General features: G+C 44.7%; 1 protein-coding gene across 2 annotated transcripts in view; it reads left to right on the top strand.

Moving 5' to 3' along the window:
* TBC1D2 (TBC1 domain family member 2) overlaps positions 1–20,120 on the top strand; it is a 511,011-nt gene that overhangs the window by 52,043 nt on the left and 438,848 nt on the right. For both annotated transcript variants that reach the window (XM_078676557.1, XM_078676558.1), the window contains exon 3: positions 19,513–19,645. In XM_078676557.1, the coding sequence (XP_078532683.1) occupies positions 19,513–19,645 (133 nt within the window). The remainder of the gene's footprint in view (positions 1–19,512; positions 19,646–20,120) is intronic.

Genomic DNA, 20,120 nt, shown 5'->3' with positions numbered 1-20,120 from the left:
GGCCATGATTAGCAGAAACCAGCCAGCAAAAAGGAAGATTCACTTTGGGATTTATTTGATGTACAGTGTGCTGAAAAAAGTGACGTGTTTTCTATGATATCAACATGATGCTATGCAGTACTATTGTAGCCTCAATCCTGCCTTGTTCTGGCATGTTGACAGTTTTGCATAGTCAGCAAGTGTCTGACTATTGCTCTTTACACACAGGGTTATTATTGGACTAGCTATGAAGTATTTTCTTCCAGGGCAGTGTGGCTTTTAATCTGTCCATTGTGCTGTATTTGATGGGGGCATTGTGAAGACTGGTCTCAATAGATGCCCCAAACACTGCAGTAATGTGGGGGATGTATGTTGTTACAACGCATGCTTTTTCCACGCATGCCTTTACAACGCAGGTTTTACAACGCAAGTCGTTACAATGACTTACGTTGGGGGGCGCTGGATAGTGAATAGTTTAATTTACTATTCCAACTCCAGTCCCCGTGGATAGTAGGGAAGGTGTTGGATAGCAAATTAAACTATTACCTATCCTACAGCGCCCCCCAGCGCAGTTCGTTGTAACGAATTGTGTTGTAAAAGTTGCGTAGTAAAGGTAGTGCGTGGTAAAAGTTGCGTTGTAAACGCTGTTTACCTAATGGGGGTGCTGGAATGGAAGGTCCATTTTGATGGCTTGTTACTAAGCATAGGACTCAAGATGGGCATTATACCCATGCACAATATTTAAGATGAGGTTTATAGAACTTTTGATGAGTGTTTTTGTAGTTGCTCACGCTGCAATGTGTACTACTTCTTGTGCGGTAGAAACAGACACCTACTGTGCACCAACTATTTTGTGTCACACGTAAGACTTTGTTACAGGCACATACATGATTTCCTTAAAGAGAAATATTTGGTTTGGTATGGTCCAGACCCTGAATAATTGTAATACTTTATTAGTTGCCCTTCAGGATTGCCTTACAATATGTTACTACTTAGCTAATACATCTGGGAAATTCTGCTGAAAATGAACATTGGACCGGTTTTGTTTCTATAATTTTCATTGAGCACTCTGTAAAGTACCCCCAAGGATAATGTAACTATCGCACCTTACTCCGCAGTAATATTTGGAGTTGGTGCTACAGTTGTCTAGGACTGTGTTGGGTTCAGGGCCCGGGCCCTTGGTGCTAGGTTCTGGGCCGCAATGCTGTTTCAACACGTCGCGAGTGTTTAGTCCACACTCCAGTCTCCCACTGGTGGTGAGTACAGAGCATGAAAGGGATCACAGATATATTTCTTTTACAGTGCAAACATGTGCAAGCCTACTGGAGTGCTTTACAAAAGAACCAGACATTATGTTTTGTATGTGGAAGGGCGAGATTTTGATCGATACCTTAGCACTATTGATCTAAACCTCGATCTGGTCGACTGAACCTTTGTTGCCTGTCTTTAAGGTACAAAGTACATCCATTTCCAAGTTAGTTCACCCAATAAAGGACTCTACTCCCAAAGATCACAAACAACTTCTAGCTTTCAAAAGTTTATTGTAAGGAAATGATAAGCTGCAAATACAGGCATCTCAGAATGAGATTCACGAGGTACACAGGTCCAATTACATACATGTGCTCTCGGAAAGCCCTCAGACGAGCAACGGAAATCACTAACACAAGTTCTAAGAATAATAAAGCTATCAGCATTGACGCATATCTCTCCTTCATTTAAGTTGGAGGAAAACGCACGGGTTAGGCTGTCCCTACCCTGCTCTAGATGGTATCCCTACTTAACCAAATCCCAACCTAACAAAGGTGTCAGCAGTGAATGACCCCAAGGGAAGTCACTCACTCTAAGTCTCTTGGTGAAAACCTATAGTTCTCCAGTCATGACCCCTCTCTGCCTACCCATCCGCTCTCTGAAGGGTCCTCAGGTATCTGCTCTAACTCCACCCAGGGGTGCTGTCCCTAATACAAAACAGTCAACAACATTTGAGACGCCCCTTTCGAGACGCCCCTCACGTGGTGTAGCTTCTGGCTTTTTCCATGATGCTTTGTATTGGGCCTCATACGTTAGAGTTGACCTTGCTTCTCAGACTCTTCTCCGGCCCGCTGATACCCCTTAAACATTCCGGAACCCTCCTCCATGTCTGGGCCGTCTACTGAACAGACCTCTATTCATTCATTTATAATTGGATCCCCCCTTTCCTCTTGCAGACAGATATCTGCAGCCAAGAACCCAACTCTCATAGACTTCCAAAATAAAGGCTTGCAACATTTCTCAGCCCAGACATGTACGTGTAAATCAATGTTAAAACATTTCAGGCCTACAATATTTCTCATAATGATTATAGCATTCAACTTCTTCATTAATTAAAGCATGTTAATACTCTTATTCTATTATTCAGTAAACATTTTATAAATCCTGGCCCATTAATGCAATGACCAAAACATTAATACAATCTGTGTCGTGAAAAGAAACATCTTCCCTTTCCCTCCAGCTCTGGCCCTGAGGCCTACCACATTCTGCGTTTAACCACCTACCATCTTACATTTTAACAGCTACACGACATGGATTCAGGAATAATCACATCTAATAAAATCATATAGCGTCACACATTTCTGTATTAGTTCCACTTCTACTTAAATCTCTATATTAGCTATACATTTAGAATATGATTGCAGATACTATTAGCACTCATGGCATTTCTCCTCATGATTTGTGCTTACTACAAGTAAGTGTGATGCACTCATACATTTAGGTCAGTTTGCGCTCTCTCAGTTCCCCCCTTTGATGACCTCTCGGGGTCATCACTAACATTTAAACTGCAGTAATTGGCAGCATAACTTGTCTCTGCTCTTCCAGAGCCCTCAGACTCCTGTACTGATTATCTTGTATGGCAGCCAATCTCTGCAGCTGCTCTCTTTGGGCCCTTTCTGTCCTTCTTGCCCGGTACCATTTGAATACCCTCACCAATCCCCACAATATGATCCCACAGACCAATATTATGATGACAGGTTTTAGAATATACCACACAAAGCTTTTGCCTAAGGTGGAAAACCACCCACCAACTGCACTCATTCCGTGGCCCACCTTTTCCCAGACATTTTCTCTACTCAAGTCTTCGATCTCCTTGTGTATATTAGTTATGTTCCTAATAACCTTCTCAAGGGGCTTTGAATTGTCTGGAATGTAAGTGCAACATTCCTGGACCTTCAAAGCCTTACAGACTCCGCCCTCTTTTGCTAGTAGGACATCTAATGCAAGACGGTTCTGAAGAACCATAGCCCTTATCGATTGCATCTCTCCTTCTACCAGCATTAAGGACTGAGCAGTGCTGGCAGACAACCTGTCGACAACTGTTGCCAGTCGTCTAATTTTAACATCATTAAGGATTACTCCCAAAAGAGGGAACATAGCTCCAAAGACATCTCCAACCATTTCTGCATCTCCTACATCTCTCCTTCCCCTCGAAGATGTCTTGCCCTCAATGATCACTAAGTCTTGTGCATGATATATTTTGGGGAAGACAATTGCTAAGTAACATGATCCATACCAGTTGTCAGGTAGTCTCACGTAGGCATTTCTTCCACATACAAAATACACATTTGGAATTACTTGCATTCCCTTCAGGAAATCTTTAGTATAGTACTCTATATTGAAAGCATGTTCACAGTCAACTTCTCCAACGTATACATTTTCATAATACGTTTTGGCTCGATGAAGACATAGCTTTCCTCTCTGCGTTTTATCTAAAGCTATTGGACCACTACTACCCTTTCTCTTGTGTGCCTTCTCTTCCTCGGTCCAATCTGTTTTCCATTGTCCTGATTTCTTCAAAATCTTTTGTCTCCTATAACGATCATCCACTTGCCCTATGAACTTCTTCTCGACTTCTGACACCTTGCATGTCAGGTTATTTCTACGGGCATGTGAAGTATCTAAGGTAATCCAAGGAATGAAGAACTTGGCCAATCTGTCTTCACTCTTCCAGTAATCCCATTTGTTCATCTGCTTATAATTTGGGACTTCTGGCAACACTGAATCATAATTGGAGAAATAGTATTCAAAACTATCTCTCTCATAAAATATACTAAGCAATAAGCTACATGTAATGCCATATGTCAGCGGGAGGTGATGATATCGAATTCCTTCATCTACAGACGCCGGCAACTGCATGCAGACATAACAATTCTTAACCTCCATGGCATCCACGTATTCATATAAGAGTTTAGCATAAGCATTTGACCTAAAGTCTCCTTGGGACTCATCTACGTGTAACCTGAGGGCTTCTGCAGCTAATAACGCTTTCTCTTGAGTGTTTTCCCCTTTTTCACCAACAACAGTAGGTGAAAGCGTTTCTACAGAATTCACATCAGTTACCTTTGCCTCTTCCTCATGTCCCTTTACATAAGAAATTGTTACCACTAAAGCTATTAATATTATCACTCCTATTATTAGTGTACCTATTATACATTTAGCTCTGCGGTTCGGGGTGCCGGCCTCCATTTCGTCAGACAATATGGCTCTCTCTTATCTTAGCAAAAAGTTCTTTTCCTCTCGTTCCTTTACAGTCTCTTTTTAATCCTTTTGTTTTTAGAATCACACAACTGGAAGCTGACAACCTTCTCCGCAAAAGTCCTTTAACAGTTCAATAAAGACAACCCTAGCCCTTCTCCATCAACTCAAGGGAAGTTCCCTAAAATTTTCTGCTTCCTGGGCGCTAGGTAATCTTCTTTTTCTGCTTGCTTTATTTACAAAGTCCTTAACAGTCTACTATCAGATTTGTTGTTGCAGCTTCAATAGCATAGTTCAATATTTCCAAACGAAGATTGTGCTCTTCATGTGCTGTTATCGTTGTACCAAAGTCGGGGAATTGCAATTCTGAAAGAAACATGTGTTTTAACTTGCTGAGGCGGGGAGGTCTGGGGAGCATGAATGTTAGTGACCCTTCTTGTTCGACACCGGGTACCAACAGTCGTATTTCCACGGTGATAATGGGCTCAGAACTGGACACCACCACCGCTCGGATCCTCCCTGTCTCCGGTTTCACAGACATTTGTCGCCAGATATGTCCACTCAGGTGTGGAGTATCTTCTGTTTGGCACACGCACTCTTCTTGACCTTCTTCGGTCTGGTGCTTCAGCGCCCTGAGCACCTTCTTCCGGATCTGAGTCTTCTGATATCGGAGGAAGGGTTACTTCTGGAGTTGACCTCAGGCTCGAGCTCCTTCTTTGCGGCCAATTAGCTTCTCCACGTGCCCTTCTACTCCTTCTCCTTCTTGTCTGTTCTCTCTCTCTTTCAGACCTGTCAGGGTCTGACTCGTACTCCCAGCTACTTTCTCCTTCTGTAGCGTCGTCTGTTTCGCTGTTGTACTGACCGTCCTCAGCTTGGTCAGACTCTTCCCCTGCTTCCGCTGGCACCTCTACAGCTTGGCTAGCCCCCTCTATGGCTTCTCGGTCCTCTGCTGGACGTCTATCCGAGAGAGGAGCTGTTTCTTCCAGAGGTGCTGGAACCCTTCGCGTATGTGACGCGTGAATCCAATTGGGCAGGCCTCCCACCTTCACAGCTGTGTTCGTGATCAGGATGATCTGGAAGGGCCCACGCCAACGAACATCCAGACAGCTTCTTCTCACATGTTTTTTCACCAGGACCCAGTCCCCAGGATACAGGTCATGGCACGGGCCCTGGCACGCTGGAACCTCGGCAGCCTGCACCTGAAGGGACACAGAACGAATGGCGTCAGACAGCCCCTTACAATAGTCCAGGATCATATCATCTGTGATATTTAACAGTGCAGCAGTTGGGACAGATGGCAGCCTCATTGCTCTCCCCATTAACACCTCATGTGGTGACAACCCTGTTCTTCTGTCTGGGGTACTACGAAGGCTCATGAGGACCAATGGCAAGGCGTCAGGCCAACTCAGGGTCGTTGAGGAGCACACTTTCGCTATCCTGGCCTTGATCGTGCCATTGATCTGCTCCACAATCCCTGAGGCTTCTGGTCGGTAACTGCAATGCAACTTCTGGTCTATATTGAGTGCTACACAAATCATCTTCACAAGCTCGCTGTTAAAATGCGTTCCCCTATCTGATTCCAAAAAGGCCGGCACCCCGAAGCGCGGAATGAGTTCTCTGAGCAGTAACTTGGCCACGGTGAGGGTGTCGCACCTACGTGTAGGGTATGCCTCAACCCATCTGGAGAACACACAAACAACCACCAGGACATAGCGGAGGCGGTTGCATCTTGGCATTTCAATGAAATCTATCTGCATTCTGTTGAATGGACCTCCAGATCTTCCTATGTGACTCAGTGTAACTGGTGTTCTTTTTCCTACGTTCAGCTGCTGACAGGTCACACAACGCTGGCACACTGCTTCTGCTGCTATTCTAAACTTAGGATTGTACCAAGTCTGTCTAAACACTCTCAGCATAGCATCTCTCCCTAAGTGTACGGGACCATGTATGAGTCTGGCCATAGGACTCACCATCTCATTGGGCAACACTGCTCTGCCGTCTGCTGAGACCCAAAAATGGGACTCACCCATTACACATCCTGCCTTTTCCCATGTTTCCTTTTCAATATCAGGAGCATTTTCTTGCATGTTTGACAGTTCATCCCAAGTATCAACAGTTTCCAATATCATGGCTAATTCAGTTCTTACATTTATTCCGCCCACTTCCACCTCTGTGAAAGAGTACCCTTGCTCCGCGCAATACCGCGCAACTTCATCTGCATATCTATTGCCTTTTGAAACAAAGTCCTCATTTCTGGTATGTGCGGTGCACTTTACAACTGCGATACCTGCTGGGCATTGCAACGCCTCTAACAACAGGCGCACAAACTCTCCATTGCGAATGGGAGAGCCTGAAGAGGTCATGAACCCTCTTTGAGACCATAACTGCCCGTAATCATGAACTACCCCATAGCCATATTGGCTGTCGGTGTATATGGTGACTCGAATTTGATTGCTTGCTAAGCAAGCACGTGTCAGGGCAATAATCTCGGCTACCTGAGCGGAGTGTACTCCTTCCAGGCACCCAGCTTCCACAACTCCAGCAATTGTACAAACAGCGTAAGCTGCTCTCAACTGCCCAACTTCGTCTCTTACACATGAGCCATCGACAAAGAAAATTTCGTCTGGGTCGGTCAGTGGCTCATCTACGATGTCGGGTCTGGGTTTGGTGCATAGTTCAGTCACATCGAGGCAGTCATGGTCTGTACATTCATCATCATCATCGATATCATTTGGAAGTGGCATCAAGGTGGCAGGGTTCAAAACAGAGCATCTCTTGAGGGTCACATTCTCTGCAGCAAGAATAACTTGCTCATATCGCGTGAGCCTGCTGTTGGTCAGATGCTGTGTTTTGGTCCTGGTCATTAACAGTTCAACAGAATGGGGCACGCACACCTCTAACGGGTGCCCCATGACGATATTTTCACATCTTTCAATGCTGACACCCGTTGCAGCAACGGATTTGAGACATCCGGGCAACGCTGCGGCTACTGGGTCTAAAGTAGCCGAGAAATAAGCAACTGGTCTACGGGCATTCCCATGGATTTGGACCAACACAGACAACGCACAACCTTCTCTCTCACAACAGTAAAGAAAAAATTGTTTATTGTAATCAGGCATTCCCAATGCCGGAGCACGACACAGGTCCTCTCGCAGCTGTAAGAATGCCATCAAACAGTCTTTGTCCCATGGTACCGGATCGCTCACCTCCTTGTGCGTCAGTTTTTGCAAGGGTTTTGCTTTCAGTGAAAAGTTCGCGATCCACTGTCGGCAATAACCCACCATCCCTAGAAACATCCTGACCTCTCTCTGTGTCTTAGGCGCATTCATTTTCATGATCGCCTCTATCCTGTCTGGTGACACCTTTCGTTTGCCTTTCTCTATTCTGTGTCCTAAGTACTGCACTTCTGTCAGGCAGTACTGCAATTTTCCCGGGGACACCTTATGCCCATTGGCAGCTAGGTGATTTAACAAAGCAATGGAGTCCTCCCTGCAAGCTTCTTCTGTTTCTGACGCCACGAGGAGGTCGTCTATGTACTGGACCAGAACTGACTTCTGGGGCAGCACTAGACTTTCAAGATTTTTCTTCAAAAGCTGGTTAAAGATCGATGGACTCTCTGTATACCCCTGAGGGATACGACACCATGTTAGGACGCGATTTTCCAGCTTAAATGCGAAAAGAAAATGGCTTTCTTCGTCCAGGGGGATCGAAAAGAAAGCCTGACAAAGATCGATCACTGTGAACCACTCTGCTTGAAATGGAATCTGAAACAGTATCACTGATGGATTCGGTACCACTGGACAACACGAAACGACTATGTTATTAATCTTTCGAAGGTCCTGCACTATCCGAAATTTCCCATTTGGTTTCTGCAGACCCATAATCGGGGAGTTGCATGGACTACCCACGATTTCTTTCAGTATTCCCTGTTTAATCATGGACTCGATCACGGGTTTTATACCTGCAATCGTTTCTGGAGTCAATTTATATTGGGGTGTTCTTGGGAACTCAGCATGCGGTTTCACTACAATTTTCACTGGGTCCACCCCTTTGACCAAACCTATCTCTTCCCCAGTGAAATCCCATACTTCTAGTGCCACTGTCTCTCTCAAGTCCCAGGGGAGCTCATCTACTGTCAAAGTAGGATACAGCTCCACGCATATTCTTGAGTTTGCAACTTTGAAATCTGCATCATCATCATTGGTCAATACCTCCACTCCCTGTGGTGTACAGTATATAGTACAATTCAATTTACACAACAGGTCTCTTCCTAGCAGACACACAGGGCTTGAATCGCAAACCACAAATTGGTGCTCATCGCTGTACTTCCCTATTTTCACCTGTACCGGTTCTGTCAATTGGCTGGTTATTCTCCTATTTGCGACCCCTACCACTTGTATGGTCTCTCCAGACATGGGCAGGTCTGGAACTGCAGCTGATCTGATCGTGGACCTAGTGGCTCCTGTGTCCACCAGAAATGTCGTAGGGCACCCTGCTACTTCTGCTTCGACATAGGGTCCCCTCTGGTCCACCTCTAAGGCTGCCCCGAGGGTGCAGTCTTCTCTTTCCACTCTCTGTCCGGTTAATGGGTCCACATAATAGCACTCTTCACCTTCCACAAACAGGGGCATTTGTCTATAGGTCTTACCCACAGTCCCTACCCGAGGAGGTTGCGGGAACTGAGCTCGGGGAGGAGCCCCCCCCCCTTTGAGCACCTTTCCTTGGTATGGCGTCACCCCTCTTGCAGGTGTGCTCTGGACCTCTTCCTCCTCTATCTCTTGTTCTCCTATCTCTACATTGTAGGGACACTCGCGTTTCCAATGCCCCACCTCGTTACACTGGTGGCACCTAGTCGTTTTCTTCAAGGCAGCTATGTCTATTCTGGGTCTAAAGGTAGAACTCTCCTCATTGCCCTTGTTCTGACTGTACTGCTTCTTTCCTCCTGTACCTGTTCCTTGCTGCTGTTGCTGCGGTCCCCCCTTTCCTGCTGCCTGCATCTGTACCACCATCAACTTTTCCTTTAGTTTCTTAGCCTTGGAGTCTATCTCATCACAGCAGTACCTGGCATATCTCAGTATTTCGTCTAGGGGTTTACTTTGCCAACAAATCGAGTGTTGCTGAATCATTAAACTAATATCCGGTCTCAGTCCCAGGACGAACTTGGACACAAATTGCCCTATGTCCTTTGGATCCATTACATCCAAGCCGCTATACTGTTTAAACGCCTTCAGCAATCTCTCGTAATATTCGTGGACTGTCTCTTTGGGTTCCTGTCTGGTTCGGTCTATTCTGACCCAATCTATGTCTTGCATTGGCACTTTCTCTTTCAGCCAAGTCATCACTCTCTCGAATTTTGCCATCACAATCTCGGACGGCCCATTAGTCTTAGCATCTCTCTCTGGCTCCGTTGTGGGCCACTCAGCGCTAACCTTGCATGCTGTCCACAGATCTCCTGGTACTACAATGTCGAACAGCGTGTTCAGATCTATCCATAGGACCTTTGAGATTTTTACAAACCTCTCGACTTGCTTGTACCACTCCACGGGGTTTTCCCGCAATTTGGGGAAAGAGGTGGTAAAAGCAGCTAAATCTCCCCTACTCCATGGGACATGCACATAGTTCCCATTTGCGACTTCCCGCAAAGGGTATGCTTCTATTCCCTGCAGTCCTGGTGTCATACCAAGCGTGCTTCTCCTGCCGGTCCCTTTCTTGGACCACCTCTCTTCCCACTTATCTAGTGCCCTCCATGTCCTTATTCCAGCGATCAGTTCCCTTATGTGCGTTTTCAGCCCAATCGTTCTCCTCTCATCTAGGTCTCGATCTGTGTAATGTAGCCTGTGGTTACCTTGTAATGCTTTGGTTCTTGACAGATCCACCATATATTTGCCTGCTAGTTCGACTAACTTCTCATGAACTGCTCTCGCCTTTCGAGTGATGTCCTTTGCCATATACAGTATTTCATCCTGCTCATACATTTCCATTCTTTCTAAAGGCAGGGTACCATCTACCATGTCATCCAGGTCTGACCTTAAGCTGGTGACATCAAGTCTCTTGGCTTTTATCTCAGCTCGCAATATGTCTTTCGAAGGGGGCTCACTGGTCTCCCTACCATCCCAACTTCGAGCTCTGCGTTTGGGCTCGGGAGAGTTAATGGGTGCCCTCCCTTGCTCCCATCTCTCCAGGTCCCATGCTTGGCCATCCGATCTTGGAAGGTGATGGAACACGGGCCTGTTACCCCTACTCTTGCTCTGTCCACTCTCTTCTTCTTCTCTCCTCTCACCGTACACCTCTCTGTTATTTTCCCTCTGGTCGCTACTCTCCCTTTGCCTCGTATCGCTCAGTATCCGATACGATCCTTCCTGGTTCCCCATATTCCCTGGGCTGCGCTCATTTCCGTCATCACAGGGTCTATGGTGCGACCTCTCACAACTCCCATTCAGTTCTCTGGTGCCAGGCACACAGTGTGGACACTTAAAGCTGTTTCTGTACTCTTGTGCTCTCCTCTCCCCTTCACTGAGTATTGGGCGCGCCACCCCTCCACTCCCGGGGCCCCCGTTTTCCAGGTCTGTTCTATCTCCTCTCCGGGCCCAATGGGTGACTCCCCTACTATCTCTCTCTCTACAGTCCCACTCCGGGCTGCTCTCCCCAGCCCCGCAGTGCGTCCGAGCTCGGCTGTCCTGACTTTCCCTTTCAGCTTCCGCAGCTATGATGTTCTTTTGAGCCTTCACTGCCTCATCCCACTGCTTCATGTACTCATTTAGCTCTTGAAAGGATTTTCGTCCAGATCCCCTCAGATCCACTGGCCATCTAGGGCCCCCAGGATCTCCTCCTGGGTCCCCTGCTGTTTGCATCGGGGTGCTCCACTCTCTCGGTATCGGCATCTGACTTGGGGAATTGATCGTATCGTTCCTTCTTGCCTTCTCTGCTCTTTCTCTGTCCTTCCGTACCCGTTCTTCCCCTCTTGCTCTCTCTTGGTCATATATCGATATTATAGGACCTATGGTAACAGGTACCTGTAGTGCATCTGGTAATGCGTAGGATGTGGCGCTTTCCGTTTCCGGCGCTCTTTGTACCACAAACCTACCGACTACCTGCTGCACCTGACTAGGCTGGGACAGCTCTTTCTTTGCCTCAGGATCCCACTCTGAACTGGGAAGCGGTCTATGCTCTCCTGCATTGCCCCCCTTTTCTCCTTCTGTATGCTCGACCTCTCCCCCTGCTCTATTATACGGGGGTGGCCTGTCTGTCAATAATCTGTTTATCAGGCTGTCCTCTGTTTCGCTCTCATCATCTTCTTCTAGGGGGCTTTTATTTACGGGCACCTCTAACACTGGGTACAGTTTATTTACTTCCAGGTTATGCACTCTCCATCTTTTAGCATCCGCATCCCACCTGGCATCCTGCACTGCCCTTACCGAGCGTTTCACCCTTTCTTGTCGTCTGTTCATATTCTTTTCATGCGCTGCCCTAATCCATGCTTCAAGGGCTTCAAACTGGGTCGGTCTAGGCAAGGGTCTTATTGAGGTCATGACTGATTTTAATCGATGTAACACCTCTAATCTGAACGTCCCGTACTTCGGGAACGTCAGTTCCTCATTTCCTTCTGTAATCTTACTCCATTCTGATATCCAGAGGATCGTATGCAACCCAACATTCACTGCCATGTAACGAGCTGGCGTACCCTCCGGCGGGGCTTCTTCCCCTTCATACGATCCCCGCTTCTCTTTTTTAAACACCGCTTTCAACCATTTAAAACACTTCATAATTATGCGCACAATATCCAGCCTCGCTACTCTGTTTACTTCCTGATGACAATCCACCAATCCTGTCGCGGCTTTGCTAACTTGGCCTATCACAGCGCGGTCTTTCTCCGGTCGGCCAATCACGTCGCGACACTTTCTGACGTCACTTTTCTCCGCTTCGCAGCAGCACCCCTCCTTTCTCAACTCGTCTCCCGGTTATGCATGCGTCCCATTCATACACCGAAAAATGACTACTTCCGACCAAGCGGTCACTTCTCTCGACTGTACGTCCACAGTCTATATGTAATTGTCAACGTAACTGACGAAATGTCTATCGTCTCTCTGATAGGTTGCTTACACACACAGTAACTTCCGACCAGCGTCCGTTACTCACGCACTCACTCTTACGTTCCCCCTATCTCGGTCTTTCGGGTGATCAATGGTACCTCATGACCCCCTTCACAGTTGACAATTACTCTGGGTGTCCGATACACCCGAACCACTTAAGCTCTCCTTGAACTTAAGATTTCCACCGGTTGCGCGCGCTCACAACCTGTTCCACAGTCACTCTACAGACATTCACCTCCGCCTGACATTACAACATAGATACAATACAAAACACCGCAATCTTAACACGCATAACCCTTTATACTCACTCTCGACCGATACTGCTGCTGTTTCTGTCTCACGTCATCCGGATCTTCTTCAGCGGGCTGTTCTTCCAATCATCGATTTCTAGGGGCCTTGGGGTAAGCTAACCTGGCCTAGGTTACCGTCCTCAAGAAGGCAACCATCCTCTATAGCTACCAACTGGAAGGGCGAGATTTTGATCGATACCTTAGCACTATTGATCTAAACCTCGATCTGGTCGACTGAACCTTTGTTGCCTGTCTTTAAGGTACAAAGTACATCCATTTCCAAGTTAGTTCACCCAATAAAGGACTCTACTCCCAAAGATCACAAACAACTTCTAGCTTTCAAAAGTTTATTGTAAGGAAATGATAAGCTGCAAATACAGGCATCTCAGAATGAGATTCACGAGGTACACAGGTCCAATTACATACATGTGCTCTCGGAAAGCCCTCAGACGAGCAACGGAAATCACTAACACAAGTTCTAAGAATAATAAAGCTATCAGCATTGACGCATATCTCTCCTTCATTTAAGTTGGAGGAAAACGCACGGGTTAGGCTGTCCCTACCCTGCTCTAGATGGTATCCCTACTTAACCAAATCCCAACCTAACAAAGGTGTCAGCAGTGAATGACCCCAAGGGAAGTCACTCACTCTAAGTCTCTTGGTGAAAACCTATAGTTCTCCAGTCATGACCCCTCTCTGCCTACCCATCCGCTCTCTGAAGGGTCCTCAGGTATCTGCTCTAACTCCACCCAGGGGTGCTGTCCCTAATACAAAACAGTCAACAACATTTGAGACGCCCCTTTCGAGACGCCCCTCACGTGGTGTAGCTTCTGGCTTTTTCCATGATGCTTTGTATTGGGCCTCATACGTTAGAGTTGACCTTGCTTCTCAGACTCTTCTCCGGCCCGCTGATACCCCTTAAACATTCCGGAACCCTCCTCCATGTCTGGGCCGTCTACTGAACAGACCTCTATTCATTCATTTATAATTGGATCCCCCCTTTCCTCTTGCAGACAGATATCTGCAGCCAAGAACCCAACTCTCATAGACTTCCAAAATAAAGGCTTGCAACATTTCTCAGCCCAGACATGTACGTGTAAATCAATGTTAAAACATTTCAGGCCTACAATATTTCTCATAATGATTATAGCATTCAACTTCTTCATTAATTAAAGCATGTTAATACTCTTATTCTATTATTCAGTAAACATTTTATAAATCCTGGCCCATTAATGCAATGACCAAAACATTAATACAATCTGTGTCGTGAAAAGAAACATCTTCCCTTTCCCTCCAGCTCTGGCCCTGAGGCCTACCACATTCTGCGTTTAACCACCTACCATCTTACATTTTAACAGCTACACGACATGGATTCAGGAATAATCACATCTAATAAAATCATATAGCGTCACACATTTCTGTATTAGTTCCACTTCTACTTAAATCTCTATATTAGCTATACATTTAGAATATGATTGCAGATACTATTAGCACTCATGGCATTTCTCCTCATGATTTGTGCTTACTACAAGTAAGTGTGATGCACTCATACATTTAGGTCAGTTTGCGCTCTCTCAGTTGCATAATATAAACATATGATTTGACCAGTCACAGATATTGCTTCCGCGTGTTCCAAAGTCAGCAGCTCTAACCACTGGGCCATGCAGTGAACATCTGTATATTTATAAGCTATATCATCTTTATGAAGGTGACACACCTTTTGGATGTCTGTTCTGCATAGGCTGAAAAGTCAATCGAAATAGGCACCTTATACTTGTATATGCAGCTGGAGCAGCTTCATTTGGCTCCACCCTTACTCGTCACTTATTTACATTGATTTATGCAAATAGGCATTTATGTTATTTGGTGTATTCTAATTTTCTAATAAACATGGGGATTTCAAATGTATTCCTGAAATTCTCCATGATAAACCTAATAGAATATTTTGACGTGTGTATACTAATGTTGAACGTTTTAGTAGAAATGTAGCTGTCATTCATAATTATACCAATGTTTTAATATGTAACACACCATTCTATGTAGTCATGATTTATTACATATGCCATTTCATATGTGTATTAATTGTGAATGTGCATGTACGTATATTCAAACCTCAAGTGCACTTTAACTGCTGTGCTAAATTAGCATACCCCAAAGTCTGAAGCTTTTGAATTTCAATGTTTAACTTTCACGTGTGAATCATTTGGCTTGAATATTCTCTCCTCTGCAGCTGTAGATACAAGGCATCGGTAAATAGAGCAGGGCATTGTTTGTTTGTAGTGACAGTAAGGTGCAGGAGGAATTTCTCAGCTAGAAGAAGACGAGTTAACGAGGTGGGAGACAAGTTCTCTTGGCAAAGAAGGGATGCTCATAGACAATAGAATGTGCCCAGTTGAAAGTGTGGGAGAAGAGCTGGGTAAAGTCTACCTAGGAAGATGGGAATGTACTGGAAAATGATGACGCTGCTTATCTTGATTGCTTTTTGTGCTAATAGATGTATAGTTAGCTAGATAGCAGAAACCGTTAGGATTTCACAAGGTACAGACCTCTTATGCATGCAATTCCTCTCACAGTTGGAAACATCATGTATGTGTCATAACAGTCTAAGCGCCAGGATGCCCGTTGGGTGACAGTCATTGCGCTATACAGGAATGCCAATACATACATACATACATACAGTGTAGCTTTGTGCTATACTCTTTAGATTTGGAGTACTTTTACGAAAGACTCCATAATGCTGACACCAGTTCCTTGCTTTCCATAGCTTACTAGGGTTTACCTGAAGTTAGTACAGAATAGGATAAGTTAGACTTTATCAGAGATACTAATGACTAGGCAGGAGGATCGAATTCTGCAAATAAATGTTCAGATTCCTTTTCTCATTTTCTGTATCACAGCCACTGAGTGTTTGGTGTGCTTTCTATTGTTTAGACTAAATGTCATCAGGAGATTTGGATTTATTCTTGTGATGCTATATTTCTATAATATGCTTCTGAGACTCATCTATATCACTTTGTTTCAGAGTCTGTAATAAAACCTTTTAACTTTCTTCAGTAGTACAAGTTTTATTGTGTGACTAGTTTGTTACACTGTTAATGTGATATGAAATTCATGTTTACTCCCTCTTACCTCTCATGCAACTAATAAAAGGTCCAAAGACCAAGAAGAAACAATATTGACAGTTTTGGAGCATTCTCACAGCTAAACCTACTGCTGTAACTCTTTGTGGAGCCGATATTGCTTATGGCTTCTGTCCACAATGTTTGCTTTCAAGTTTAATACTTCAGCCTCTTCGTGTACAGCTGTTTTAAAGAGATTCATAGTAGGAGGTGGCTAGATTGACAGAGAGGAGGACAGTTTGGAGATGCTTATGTGCTCTTCTAAAAACCCTAGATGTATGCTCTCTTTGCTGAGTTGAATCATGTTTATCCTCAGCAGTAGCAGAGATCTTAAATTTTGTACCGAACACCATTGGTACAGGTGAAAGAGTAATTATGGGGTCTGTGTGCCTCTCACACTATCCTTAGAATTCAACTATCGGTGAACTCACTCTCTTAACCCCTTGGACGCTCATGACGAGCTCAGCTCGTCATGGAGTGCCCATTCATTTCAATGGAAATTACATTGAAGTGCAGCAAGAAGCTTAGCATCCAAGTGGTGTCACTGCAGCATGCTAGTGAGATGTGTGTTGCTTACTCTTACTTACTCTGTGCGCAGTGTTGAAATTGACTCCAGTTCTGATACGAGTGTGCTGGAAATTATATTACCAGCATTAATGAATATTTTTGTATAATTGTGCACACCTGATATTCGGTTTGAAAACAGGAGATTGTAGGATTGTGCGAAGGAAATGCTACTCTAGTTTCAAGACAGGTTAACTAATCCACTCAAAAATGTTTTTATTAGGCACCCCAAATCTGGATTAGGGGAAGGTGGTAGTAGGGTACCGCCAGCCCAGCTCAGTCCTCCATTCAGAAATCATGTATTTTGTGATGTTTGCATTTTGGCTGATTTACTGGACCTGATAAACAGTTGCTATGGACTAACAGCAAGGGTAATAATTTCTGTAGAGGCTTTTGCAAAGTTATCGCCATTTTATTCCAATTCGAAGTGCCAGGTTGGTTGTGGCTGTCCTTTTGTGCTGGTCCTGGATTTGGTGTGCAAGTGTGAGTACACCTTCATGAGAGTTGACGAAGGTTTCTTAGAGTGAGCTGCCTTGGGTCAAGGTCCGAAGCTCATAAATGAGTGGGAGTTCTTATCCTGTGCTCTCCATTAATCATGGCAGATTGAATCTCTGCTGTGTGAGCGAATTGAACCAGGGTAACTGAGTGTGTCTTTGTGGTATCTATACATGTGCAAGGCATTTCAAAATGTCTTGGATTGAGGTTTCCCTGCGTAAACAAAATTAAAACGGGAGTGAGTTCAATGACTTTTAGCGTTGTTTGATATGGAATAGCTATTGGCAAAGCATTTTCTGTTTCGGCTATGATTGGATATTGATGCTTTTTATTTGAAGATTTTTTTTAATTGGAAGGACAAAATAATCTGTGACTCTGGTGGTGAGTAGTTTAGTGACATGAAGCTTGATTCAAAACTTTAGGAAACGCAGTAGTAGATTTGCTCCTGTAGGGTGTCTCTACTGTTAACCTAGCAATCTCTAAATTAATTTAAAAATAGTCTAATGAAGAGAGTATGAGATGCAGGCTCTCTAATCATTCACACACCTGCTACTCTGTCAGGAAAGACACTGCTTTGAACTGAAACACATTGTGCTGGTGTGATGCGACATGCAGTGGATGTTTGGCTGATTTACTGTTGTTTCTGTAATATGCCTGAATGATGCACAAAAATGTTAAATTGTATATAGATTAGGTACTTTTCACAAATGTACTCCATATTCTTGTAGAACTTGTAAACTGTGATAGGACAGCGCACTGGATATCCGTTAGCGGGAAGCGGTGCCTGAGTAGTGTTGGAAGTTGTGGTCTAGGTGGCTAACATGCCTCATTGCTGCGGTGCACTGGACTTTAGAAGTGCTTGCTAGAGGGGATGCTCGACTAGTAAGCAGGTATGGTAGAACTCTAGCCTTTGGAGCTAATTTCCCGTCCTGATGGGACCCTCAAATTTTCTCAGAAGTGCTCTCTGCGATTGTTTCCAAAGAATGAAACAGTCTGCAAAAGAGTATAAGAATGCCCATAAACTAATGTGTTTGTGAATGTTCACTTATTACTGTCCACAAAAAGGCACCCAGCATTGTTGATTCGGAAAATGTGAATGTATGGGTGGAATTTCCCTATTTGAAAATCCCATTATTGTGAGAGTACTATTCTGCATATACTGATTCTAGTATTTTGCCTCATGTTAAAGTTCATTCTAGATGTAGCATAGCTTGATTACCTCCTTATCCGTCTTCCTTGACCCAGTCTTTACACGTGAGATATATCTTCAAACTGCAGAACATAGTCCCTAACCAACAAATAATAATTCCCCTAATATGGCTGCCATTTACGCAGCCATCCCATAAAGGGAAAACCGTAACATCACTTCCTGTTCAAATGCCAAGCAAAAATACAAACCCAACAGAGAGCAAAATATAATGAATCTCACTACCGGGACGGAGGGCATGAACCAGGACTAAGTTCTGGAAGACCAGGACGTGAAGTAATGGTATTGGTAAGTAACCGGGGCATTCTGTAGGGTGCGGTGTTTCTCAGACTGAGTTTGGCAAGCTTTTGTCCATGATTTGACAAGAGAGAGCTAGCAGACACAAAAGCCCAGAATTAACCAATATTTGACGCAATGCAGCAAGACAACTTGCTGCACTGCATCAAATGGAGAGAGCAGGAATGCACCATATTTAGTAACATGCGGTGCATTCCAGCTCTCTCTTTGTGCTGGCGCACTTACCGCTGCCAGTACCAACGCAGGCACCCTTGTGCTATGGTGCAAGGGAGCCTGTTACAGCCAGGATTGTTTTGTGCAGGAAGGGACACCTTCTTCACAAAAAAAATCCCCACAGGCATTTTCCTCTTCTATGTGTGCTGCAGAATGCATCGCACATATAAAGAGGAAATAAACAAGGAGAAAAAAACATATTTCTCTTTGTTACGCCCCACTTTGGAAGGCATAGCATTTTGACACATTCCCAGGTTTACTAGTGCGATTTCTAAGCGCCAAGAAACCTATCCGGTGTATGTTGCGCTATAGAAATAATTTTTAACATAACGTAACATAACTAGTCTTGGTAAATCTGAGAATACAGCAAAAACCTTGGCTGGATGAATGAGAAAACCCATGTTCGCCCCATGGAACGCCTTCCCCAAACAGAGCAAAGCAAGGTAGCGGCTTGCACTACTTTGCTTTACTGCAGAAATTCTATGCCGCTCAGAGCATGCAAGGTGGCTGTACGTGGCATAGTAAATCTCACTTAAGGGCTTGCGTCACCTTGCATGTCAAAAGGGCAATGCAAGCATAAATCTGGGCCTCTGTCTTTTGAGAACATTTCTGTATTCTCCTCACACCCGCAGGGCTAAATATCCATTCGAGGGTCTTGTGTGCTTTAGTCAATATTTGCCAAAAAATGTGGTATGCTGTATTTTTTTCATAGACCGCACTTAACCTCCAGTTTCTGTTTTATGCACATCCAGGCGGTGCACAAGGAAGCTATGATGTACTGGTTGCAGCAGTTGCAGTTGAGACGTCGGGAATTTTCCAGCGGTCAAATAACACGAATGGTTGCCCCAGTCCTGCCTGTGACGGAATATGAGCAGCGCATGCCAGGTATGCATCAAATGTGCTAAACAGTTTGCATTATTTGATGAAGTTTTTAGTCACTGTGGTAGTTTTTTGCCCAAACATATTTCTGCTTGTATTAATGAGTTGACACCCTGGGATAACTTGTTATAACTACTTCCCTTGTTATTCTTTCTAGTATATGTGTGGGTTGAGGTTATAGTGTTCAGGGCTCACTAGGAGTATGAACTGTTAGGAAGGTCCCACCATAGGTATTTCCACCCCCACCTTCATGTAACTTTGTAACTTAATGCGTAGTATTGTGTATAATATAGTACTTTCCTTTTTATAAGCAAAAGCTCCGACTGACCAATGATTTATTGTGTATTGTTTGGTGTGTACTTGTGGTACTAGCCAATACCACCTCCCCGGAGTAGTAGTAGGCTTTGGACTGCTCTGCCTCGGTACCCTGAGAGAGTCAAGTGCTACGTTGGGGTACTTGGTTCCCCTTGGACAGACGGGT

This window comes from Lissotriton helveticus, chromosome 2_1 (assembly GCF_964261635.1).
Source record: "Lissotriton helveticus chromosome 2_1, aLisHel1.1, whole genome shotgun sequence".
Taxonomy (NCBI): Eukaryota; Metazoa; Chordata; class Amphibia; order Caudata; family Salamandridae; genus Lissotriton; species Lissotriton helveticus.
Note: the sequence above shows the minus strand (reverse complement) of the source record. Positions and strands in the feature narration are given on the sequence as shown.